The sequence below is a fragment of the Salvelinus namaycush genome, chromosome 8 (genome assembly GCF_016432855.1).
Source record: "Salvelinus namaycush isolate Seneca chromosome 8, SaNama_1.0, whole genome shotgun sequence".
NCBI classification, from domain to species: domain Eukaryota; kingdom Metazoa; phylum Chordata; class Actinopteri; order Salmoniformes; family Salmonidae; genus Salvelinus; species Salvelinus namaycush.
Window position 1 is genome coordinate 18,513,793 of NC_052314.1, and position 11,788 is coordinate 18,525,580.

An 11,788-nucleotide genomic window follows, 5' to 3' on the forward strand; every position below is an offset into this window, starting at 1 on the left:
TGCTCCGTGCCTGTGCGTAAAGATATTCATACAGATATGCAACAGTAAACTAACGACCTAAAACACAAATGAGTGCAAGGAAGAAACATTATTATTGTATAAATGCTTGTAGTGGTCTTCAAGTAAATAGCTTGAATGAATTTTCCATTCCAGTTTTGTTTTCCTGCGCTTGAATTCAGAAGAGTTTCATCCTCGGTGAAAGACACCACAGCCTCCATACCAACTGGTTGGAGTGGCGTTACACCTGGATCCATGCGTAGTCTTGCTCTCTTCTAGATTCCACTAATGTTTCTATGCAGCTTGGAGAAGTAAACAGGAGTTCGCTTTGGTCATCTGAAGAGCGGTTGAGTGCTTTACGCACGGACTGAGTACACCCAGCTTGGGAGCTGAAAAGACTCGGCACGGAACGAGAGGAAGGAAGAGAACCAGTCTCTCCAAGGATGACTCTAGGTACGGATATGTCCGACAACTCTGCTTTGTCTGAAGATGTGGACATAGATGTGGTTGGGGGAGACATCTCGGCTGGCAAGGATGGGAAATACCTTCATCACGATTTCCTGGACAATGACTCGGACGATAATTTGTCTCAGAACGCGGGGGAGAGGGGTTCCTCCCCCAGCCTCAGCAGCTCCGAGTGTCCGGCTGACCAGGTTGGAGTTGGTATAGATTCAGGGGCCATGATAGGTGATAAGCCTGGTAAGAACGCTCTAGTCAAGCCCCCGTACTCCTACATAGCCCTGATAACCATGTCTATCCTCCAAAGTCCCAAGAAACGTCTCACTCTCAGCGAGATCTGTGAGTTTATTAGCAACAGGTTCCCGTATTATCGGGAGAAATTCCCCGCTTGGCAAAACTCCATTCGTCACAATCTTTCTCTCAATGACTGCTTTGTCAAAATCCCACGTGAGCCTGGCAACCCCGGAAAAGGCAACTACTGGACCCTCGACCCGGAGTCCGCAGACATGTTCGACAACGGGAGTTTTTTACGCAGGAGGAAGCGCTTCAAGAGGCACCAAGCCAACGAAATCCTCAGGGACGCCGGGGGGTTCCTGCCCGGGTTTGGATACGGCCCTTATGGGTACAACTACGGACTTCAGCTGCAGAACTTCCATGCACATAACCCCTATCATCCGCACCTCCCAGCAGGCGCTTTCCCTTTCCAGAATACATCTTGTGGATTCCCCTCGCCAGCCTCAATATTCCCCACGCCACATCCCCTGCCCTCTCTATTAGGGGCTGATTTACGAAAGCCATTCTACCCTCAACTAAGCCCGACCTTGCCCGGCCTGGCGCCTCTCAAGACGGACACTAACACTCCGACTCGGCCCTCTTTCTCTATAGACAATATAATCGGTGCAGCTAACTCCGTGGCCTCCCCGTACAGCGCACAGTCGGGCAGCCACAGTCAGGCTCAGATCCTGGCCATGTTGAACCCTGCACTCGCCTCAGCTTCTAACCACTTGAACCTCTCGCAGGAAGCAATGCTTCAGCCTGGCTTACAGACATTCTCCAGCAAAACTACAAATCTAAACATGTGTCATTTCTAAACTGGCAGCAAAAGCAAAACGTGCAGAAATCCTATTAATCCATTATGGTTCTATTCGTCTTATGTGAAGGTAGGATAAACATTATTTGAGAAATAAGAGTGTTGCTCTTCCCGTTGTTTCTTAGATCTGATCGGAGAGAGGAAAGTGAAAAGGTGGCTATATTTATGGATTGTAAATATGTATAGGATACACTAAATGGAAGATTCATGATGAAGTCAGAAAACAAATTCTAAGACAATGTTGAGTGTATTCGTTGGCCTACATTGGCCTAGGCCCTCACCTATCGCGAGCAAAGATCCAGCTATTTTAACGCAAGTTAAATTTCATGTAATCTCACTGTGGGGAAGATTTAATTGTTTCTTAACTATAATTGAAATTTATATTATGGTTTATATTGTTTTATATATATTGTGTGCGTTGTGAAATAAAGCACTGTTAATAGGCTACCGAGACGCAAACTCAGGTTTTAATTGTTAGAAAGCACATTGAGACAAGGGGGGTTATTTAAACAAATCTAACCTTTCCCACTACCCCTCGTTCTCTTAACACCGGTGTTGTGGTGAATTTGTATGGATAGTGTTTCATGTTGTCAGTGGACAGATATGTGGTTTTGGTGTAAAGCGCATTACCTCTCATCCTGTAAACTGTTGTGCTTTAGTTCCTGTCTATTTCATTGAAATCAATCAGTGAAACGTATGTTATGTGTACAGACAGACACTTAATGTTCATAGGTCATTTTTTGTTGTAATGAAAATAATAATAAATGTTTGTGAATTTCAAAATACTTTCGTTAACTTTTTTATTGGAACGTTTTATTGGCCATATGCCTGCATACATAGGTCTACTCAAACATTTGAATACCCATTAAGACTTCAAAGCCTAAAATCCCACAAGGAAATAGAAAATATGCTTACGTTTTTATTTATCTAGCTCCGAGGTCAAACTTCAATCTGTATGTGTAGGCCCAGTTGGAACGCTATACGCAGGTCTTTCATAGTCCTACTACGAGCCGCTTTCTGAAACGATTATGAGCGTTCATAGTCATTTACGCAATAGTGCCATAGGTTTAAATCTCAGTTAAATCTTGCGTGCAACGATAGGAGTATTTATTACTTCTCTATTATCAATTTTACATTTAGCCCATTTATTAGCCCATATACCACTACAGCCAACAAGCGTTAAAATCCAGATTTGTGATGTCTGAACTCCCACATTTTGCTGTGAGATATATTCTGGAAGAGTGGGCATGTATTCATTCCTCTTATGTGGCTCTCAGGGCGTTTATAATGGACTATTTTTTGGCAAGTAACAACGGGCTAAATGAATGGGAACATCGGGGGTTTTGGAGGCCTGTAATTGAATGTGAACGTTCTACATGGATACCCACGATCTCTTGGGGTTTCGTTGCTAATTTGTAGCAGCATTTTTCATCAGGATCCTAATCCACGATAATTCCGGCGTTTTGCCCGTTTGTTGATGTTGTCACTGAAGACCCATGCTCAATGCGCTCCCAGCGAGGGGTCCTCTCGGAGACAACCCACACACATTTGCCTCTGAAAAGTGATCTTCTCAAAAGGCGCGCGGTTGTTCGCTTTCATGTCGTTTGTGTTGTCTCCGGACAGATACAAAGGAGGTAGCGGGACAGGACTCGTCTCAGTGCAGAAAACAGACCGATTATTCCATTTCGAAGTTGGCCAAGCACATGTTCCGAGGCAGAGGGGGGCGTAAGAAGCCTCTTTTATTTACCAGATCTGTGTGCAAATGGTTAAATTACTCGGTGGGGTGTTTTTGACAGTTGATTATTAGGGATAAAGGGTGGGAGGGCTGACTCCCCTCTTCCACTTTCCCCTTCAGCTCACCCAAAGCCTTTGAAGAGAACGCAAACATGATAGTCATACTTTTATGAAGTCTCTTGCACTCCTTTTGTTGGTGTCGTGTTAATGAAAGCCCTTAGAGTATACCTTTTATATGATCTTCTTTAAATTCAGTTTCTGTGTCATAGCGCAACTTCAGCAAACGAATTAAACCAAATCCGTTTTGACAGTAGAGAGGAGAAGCTCACTTTAAGCATGGTGCCAAAAATCGCACTTAACTTAGGCTGTCACACGCACGCACGCACGCACGCACGCACACACACACACACACACACACACACACACACACACACACACACACACACACACACACACACACACACACACACACACACAACCTCTCCTCTCACTCTAACACACATACATTGTGGAGATCAGACCCCAAAATAACTGAATGTACATAACTTTGACATAACTTTGATCATGCACTGAAAGGGTCAGATTGTTGTTTTAGTTTATATTATATCGGCCTTTGGGCTATCTCTGTCAAACGTAGATAACGGGCCTGCACCCCCCTGTTCACCCCGTGGCCATATTGAATGTTAGGTATTGTATCACATATTATATTCAATATAGTTTTGAGTCAAATATTCACTATAACACATGGACATGAAGGGATCAATTGCATGCACCACTGTCGATAGCCTCCGGTATCACAGGCTTCTGTAATCCAAACAAGACCGTGCCTCGTTTCCCTAACCCAGAGCCTTCGTAGCGTTAAGATCATCATTAGAACCTTCTTATGATGTATCTTTAGTAAGCCGAGCTGTTTTCCAGAGCCTTCGTTAGTAACGTGGCTCTTAAAAACCTTTGCACATCTACGAGTGATAGAGACCATTCCTAGAGCAGACAAAGTTTATAGTTAGATGCCTTTTAGCCTTTCCACGTTACTTCATTTACAGAAGAACTAAACATTTAATAATCAAGATATGTCTGGCTGTGACTGCCGATAACTTCAAAACGAAGTTGACTAAATACAAAGTGCCAAAGTATTTGCAATTGTTACAAACAAGTTAAGGATAACAATTATGCTTAAAATAAAAACCGAGATAACTGAATTAAAAGATACACAGGCCTATATACTATTTTAATCATATTGAAACCAATTTCATGTTCAATTGAGTTCTATTTTACGACTAGGTTACTGTCTGTCATTTTTGCCTCAATGTGTTTCATGATGTGTGACAACATGTGCGCAATGATGTGCCCAATCTGTGATTTTGTTAATGTAAATGTATGTAATAGCCTATTTGCAGCCATAGGTGGTAATATCTCTTTAGGAGATGATCCTTTGTCAGTAGACTATTGTGGAGTAATTTGAATGTTAAGGTAAGATTTGAATGGAGATAGTGAACGTTCTCTCTCTACGTGCTTGTTTGGGAAACACTACTAAAAAGTTCTCGTAAATAATGATGCATCTAGGCCTGCATCTAGGCCAATCATCGTAATGCTTAAAGTGACCCACAATAAGAATAAAAACATAGATTACTAATAATACGTCTTGCACGGGTCACAAATCACACAAATATAATTTAATCCAATTATATTCAAGGCAACTGGTTATCGTTTTAATAGCATGTTCATTCTGCTTTCATTTTTTCAATATGCCGTGTACTTGTCACAGGAGGACCACCCACAGTCTCGGGACAGAATGTTTCTTTATTTGTCTCTGCAGCAGTTGTCTGTCCTACAGTCGTCTGTCCTACGGCTTGGCTCACTAAAATGAGTTTGAAATGCTTTGAGTATATTTTAAACATGACAACATTATGACTAGACCAACTCCTAGCCTTCCTGAATGAAATGTAGCCTAAGCTTTGACATGGATTTGCTTTTGATTGGCATATTTCTCTCACTATGGCGCCACACCAGTTTCCTTGATCGAAGGGTGCTGTCGATAGTTCTGCTCCTATTAAATTCGGCTACTCTAACAGGATTTCTTTGATTATGGAAAAGTAGATTAGATTATGCATTTTTACTTCGTTACATTGAATATCTTTAAAATATTTAGTTTGAGTAAACCTGTTAGGCTATGACTTGACCGAACTCTACAATATAATTTGTGCGAGTGTCACCTTGCTCCAAACCATCGCATCATCATCTTTCCTCGGCGCGCGGGCAGGGGATTACATGAAATCGTTGTGCTTAAACCATGCATATCCCACTCTGGCTCGTATGCTAATTACACCATCAGTCAATTTGTCACTGCTAGTTACGCTGTGAAGGACACTAACGACTTGTTCATTAGGGGGCATCACGATGTGTATCTCAAATTCTAAGAAAAAGTAATATTATCTCGTAATTTAAATGATTCAAGGTAGCTACTGCTCGACAACGCCCAGTTTGGAAAATGTTTTTTTATTTTTTATGTATTTATACTGCAGGCCTAATGAGATATTCCGAGGAGTCAATATGTCCTTGTAGGACAGGCCTACCTCCAGGGAAATGATATACCCATAGGGACAGAATGGTGAATATTGAAAACGGGTATAGGGCATTAGGCTTCTTGTTCAAAATATTAATAGCATCTACATTTACAAAAACAACAATATTATAGGCTATAATTTTCAGATGATAAAACGTTATAATAATACATTAATAATAATTATTATTATTATTATTTGGCATATATTCAAAACGTCGGTTTTCTTTTATTAATGTAAGTATCTGTAAAATAAATAGATATTCAGGGAGTTGCAGAAAATAGCCTATAATGTCAAAATGTAATCCTATTTTTTGTTTTAACTACGTTGATAAAAAACCTATGGATATACAAGGTCTGCATTTACTATCATGTCTTGAAATGTATCATATAGGCAACCATCATTACTATAAAAATGGTTGTGGTCAGCTCTACGTTTAAAACAAATAGATGCCAGCAGCACCACAGTGAGAGGCAGTGTATTGGTGTGTTTAACCAACAACAACAAAAACAGTTACCATATCATCATGGCTTTGGCTAAAGTCTTTATGAGAAGGTCTTAAAGTTCCATTTCAGCTTTGTCAAAACATTACCGTCGGTCTATTAAATAGAGAATGGTCACCTGAGATGAACTATGATGAACGGACACCTGTTACAGCCGGAGGCCAGACAGTTCTGATTTTCTTTGTCATGGACTCCATTTCAAACGGGCATTGCAAAGTGAGTTCGGCCATGGGTAGGGCTACACGTTTCACTCCACGTTTAGGCACTATTAGGCTCTAGCAATATATATATATATATATATATATATATATATATATATATATATATATATATATATATATATATATATATATATAAGGTCGATGCAGGTTTCATTCAAGGATTGTTCTATCAAACCTGCATTCCAGTATAGGCTATTGAAGCAGCATGTGAACACACAATTTCCAGTGGACAAATTAAATCCCAGAACGGAATAAATCAACAACGTAAAATATTGGCCCCTTTCAAAATGAGGACTCTTGTTTTACATGTACTAAAGATTGTATTTGAGGTTTTGCTATTGCACTCTTAGGCCTTGCCTGCAAAATGTTTTGGCTGTGTAGTGGTAGCCTGTAGGCCGAGGCTGTGAAATAGGCAGGCAGAGAAGGTCATTTTCGCGCACACAGTACAGGAATGTGATGACCGGGTCCCCAGGCGCATCGAGGCCTGCAGGAGAGGAGCCGCGGGCTACAATAAATCAAACCCGCCCTTCTCTACTGGTTAGTGCTATCCGGGATCCTTGGGACTTCCATACCCTACTAAACCCTAACCATAACCCCTTATCTTAACCATAACCCGTACCGTAACCATTTTAAATGTCAACTTCAATGGGGTAGGGACGTCCGAATTGCAACTCGCTCTGCTCCAGTAAGACAACAACAACTCGAAGGAACGTCCCACTCCAAAAGAAAAACAGAAGTGGCTAGGTTTTCCAGTCAATTTGTCACTGCTAGTTGCGCTGTGATGGACACTAACGACTTGTTAATTAGGGGCATTCCCAATCGCCCCCTTCGTGTTTTTGCAGCGGACAGAGGAATATTCTGCTTAATTAATTTAGAATGTGTAAATAAAGCAAAGACAGTGAACTGCCCTCATCTCTAGCAAAATATTAAATTTGGAAGCGCTCGCCTTATCGACTTTGACACAGTGTGACACACTGACTGACACCTGCTGCTGGCCAGGCATCCCACACACAGAGAACATGGGGATTAATTACAGTGGATATTCAACTGCCCTGGTCACCAGACTGTGATAACAGCTGATCTAGCCCGCCGTTCACTTGCGTGTCTTGTAGCACTGCTCGTTCATGTACGTCCCATTACTCTCAGAGAGCACGCACATGGTGAGGGGAGGGATGTATGCATTTCTATGGATGTATGATCCTTTAATATGAACCCATAAGAGTCTAAGCCCTGTCTAAGCCAGGGAAGGGGGGGTTCTACTAAGCTATATGGAATTGTTTTAAGGTCATACCAAGGATCATTTTGCTATTTGATTTTGAATTTTAAGACCCCTTTAAGTATGAAAAAAATATACAGTATATAAAAAATGATTTGATGAAAAATAGGTTTTGGCCTTACTGCTATTAGCCCATACAAACGCATAGAATAACAGATTCATTACATGGAACATAAGATAGTTTATAAGAATATAAAAAGGAAGTTTGTTCTGAAGTGTCTGTCCTATATCCGAGAGATATAACAAAGATCAGGAAACATATTTATTTATTTATTTTATTTTTTACATGTATTTAACATGTATTTATTTTTGGAACTAAACAGTCTCTGTATATACTTCCATACATTTGTTCAACTGGTACAGGGGACCTTCAGACGAGTCTTGTGAGGCCTGTGGGCGTCCTAGAGCAAAACAACTGACATGGACGTGTTCGTGAGAGTCTCACCTTTCCAGGTGAGGTTGTACAAAAACACTAATATTATAGCCCAAACTGTTCGGTGGCTACAGACAGAAGTTGACAGATTGGCTGTACCGACTTCAAAACAGAGAAATCCATCTTGTTCACGAGAGTCTCATCTTTCCATAGAGGGGTCATAATAGTTTGTAGGCCAAACGTTCGGATGCTACAGAGGATTTTGTGAGAATACCGATTTTCCATGGTCTGACAAACACCTCTCTAGCTCTATCACCATTCACTTCAGATGCAGAAGTGTAACATAGGCGGATGCGGTGGATTGAGATGCATCCAATGCAAAAAAACAGATGTCTCTATCTTAAACAAATGGATTTCGATGGGGATGTTTTTATTATGCTAATTCGATTTCCGCGGGGGCACAGACATCGAACTTAGGGTTTTGTTAATATGATTATTAACTCCATGACAACCTAGGCACTCCTGTCTTTCTTTTGGAGTAGGATGTTCCGAGTTGTTGTTGGCTTATTGGAGCAACGCGTGGACTTAACGGTAACGTAATGAAAAGGCAAGGGTTTTATGTGACTTTCCCCGCTATTGCTTTGATAGAAAGGCACAGCTGGTGGCCTTTCTCGAACACACTGATATTGCTAACAGAAGTAGACACTAACAGACGGTAGGAGAGTAGGTCCATTTCATGCTGGGACACTGATAGGGTATAGCCCACGTTCCTTGGTACTTCGATGAGTGTGCATGGAACAAACAAGAATAAAATGGATTCTGGGAAACGGCGCGTCTCATGAGTTGGAATGAAAAGCCCTCCAAAAACTCGTAGTAGGCCTACCACAAATGAGTTAACCTCTATATTATGAGGGGCAATGAGGCCTTTTATTATCCTTGAGGTTAACTGTTTATCCCTATGTTTTCCCCATAACTGCTGTTGGCCTATTTGTCAACCTATTACGCAGGAAAGATAGGCATGTTACTCATGGAGGATAGGCCTAATTACACATCGGCCTATTTCACGACATGTCCTATAATTGCCCATAGAGCCTATTCATTAATCAGGGTTTTTATTTCATTAGGTAAATTCCCTTTCAAATTCTTAAGGTTTGATCCCCGAGCGCTCCAAACACAATTCTATTTTACGCACAATGTAACATTTCAATCTACTGCGTATCACAGGAAAATGAATGGTGACGACATACCAAAACACGAACATGTGCACTTGTTAGTGTGTTGATCAACTTTCTCCTGGAATGTCTACTCCTTTAAATCGGGCACATATGTCTTCCTCAGTGGTGTGCTTCCAATTGTTGCGTAGCCTACTACCCTGCAGTTTACTATATGAATATTATATCTTATTAACGCTGATTTATTTGGGTATGTGTTCTGTTTCGGTTTTAGGAACATTAAGGTGGAAAATATGACAACTGGAATATAGAGTCTCAGAACAGGGTTACTCGATTAGGGAACGTGTTATATCGTTTGGCAAACTAAAGAAAACTGTTTTTTAACTCAAGGACATTATCTCCCCAAGAAAGGTGAAAAATAAACTTTGTTTAAGTATTTTCGAATGTGAGTCGGTTTTCCGAAAGAATGGGAAAACCTCGCGATAAAAATGAAGTTTACTATCCAGAGTGAAATCCGATCATGCTGAGGTCGAGGGGCCAAACTTTTTAAGACTAATGTTTATTTAGAGAAGTGAGCGCTGTCTATGCGACTCCCTGTTCTCCCAGAATGTAGCACTAATGTATTTAGCAGTGTAGTGCAGCCCACCGCCCGAGCAGCCCACCGCGGCTACAAGGCTCTGCTGGCCACCACTCTGTGGCCGCACGTGGGGACTGCAGTGTCAAAACAGTGAGCTGTAGACCTACACGCAAAATCCATTGTCAACTATATAACTTTAAAGAAGTTCCATTCATTTGAGTTAGTTACTTTTCAGAATCCAAAACGTGCCTACTCGTAACTGAACCAAGAACGCGCCAGATGCTGATGACCCTCTCTCATTCCATTTGAGAAGAAACTCGTCTGTAGCGGCTACTCCGTTGAGCCCCGTGTTTTCTTACAGTTTGTGAAATTGAATTAGTTACGGTGAGGAATCTGACCTTACCAGACCCACACATTTTTCCAAACCCTCAGCTTTGTGGTGTTTCTGGTTTTTTTTGTTTGCTCAGCTGGAATCTCCACCAGACACTGTGTCCGAGTCGTCCAAGTCTAGCCTATCTCTCTTATATCTCCCTCTCTCCTCTCCTCAGCTGCCCTCTCACCCTAGGTCCCTCCGAGCTCCACTCACGGGAGAACGCTGCGTCTGAACTCGCTGAGGAGGAAGCGTTTGCGGGAATTGTGTTTCGCCCCTCACGCACTCCGGTTGTACTTTGCCAACAACATGGATCTGAGGGAGGACAGATGTGGAAGAACACACACACACACACACACACACACACACACACACACACACACACACACACACACACACACACACACACACACACACACACACACACACACACACACACACACACACACACACACACACACACACACACACACACGAAATAATGGTACCTTACCCTTCACTTATATTTAATTCATTTTATTTATCCTTTACACTATTATTTATGTATTATTCAAAATGTTATATATAACTATTTGGCTAAACTGAAATAAAGACAATTATTATTTACGTAGCACTATAATAACACTGCTACTACCACTAGCTACAAGCTACTACTACTTTTATTGTTATTATTAGGGGTCCTATTATTTCAAATACATTATTGGTAATATCCTTCTAGTAGAGGCAATTGCCAAAGTAACTGTTCCTAGTACCACTATCTTATTATTATTATTTATTTAACTTGTATAACGTTTTTCAAGGAATGTCAAAGTGCATAAAAAGTAAAACAACAAACAAAACATTTATAAAATGAAGATTAAAACGTGTCAGTAGGCTTCGTTGAGGCAGTTTGGGCTGGAAAACACTAACACTAAATATGTAACATGTAACATTTTCAGCATGGATGGTCTCGGGAATCTAACCCACAATACTGCCGTTGCAAGCACCATGCTCTGCAGCTACCAACTGAGCTTCAGAGGACCACTGAAGTAGTGTAACAGTGAAAGCTATTTAGAACGTATCCCTGAGGCATGTTGTTTGGTAAAACTATTGAATAAAATAATTGCATTAGGGTTACAATCAAAGTACTTTGTATGTTTTTACAGTCAATGATGGTACACAGGCAGATTCATGTGGTAAACATTTACATTACAGTCATTTAGCAGACGCTCTTATCCAGAGCGACTTACAAATTGGAAAGTTCATACATATTCATCCTGGTCCCCCCGTGGGAATTGAACCCACAACCCTGGCGTTGCAAGCGCCATGCTCTACCAACTGAGCCACACGGGACCGGGACTACATGTTGGAGTTAGTTTCAGATATTCTTGTGTAGACTGTCAGAATATAAAACAACTGTGTATCCTAGTCATTTTGCTCTTGAGAGACTGATGTCATATTCAATACTGTTCCAAG

General features: G+C 41.2%; 1 protein-coding gene across 1 annotated transcript; it reads left to right on the plus strand.

Annotated features, from left to right (window-relative positions):
• Nucleotides 1-440: 440 nt before the first annotated feature.
• On the plus strand, nt 441-1,547 carry LOC120051817 (forkhead box protein D2-like). Its single transcript, XM_038998701.1, has one exon. The coding sequence runs from the start codon at nt 441-443 to the stop codon at nt 1,545-1,547; it is 1,107 nt and encodes a 368-aa protein (XP_038854629.1).
• The last annotated feature ends 10,241 nt before the right edge of the window (nt 1,548-11,788 follow it).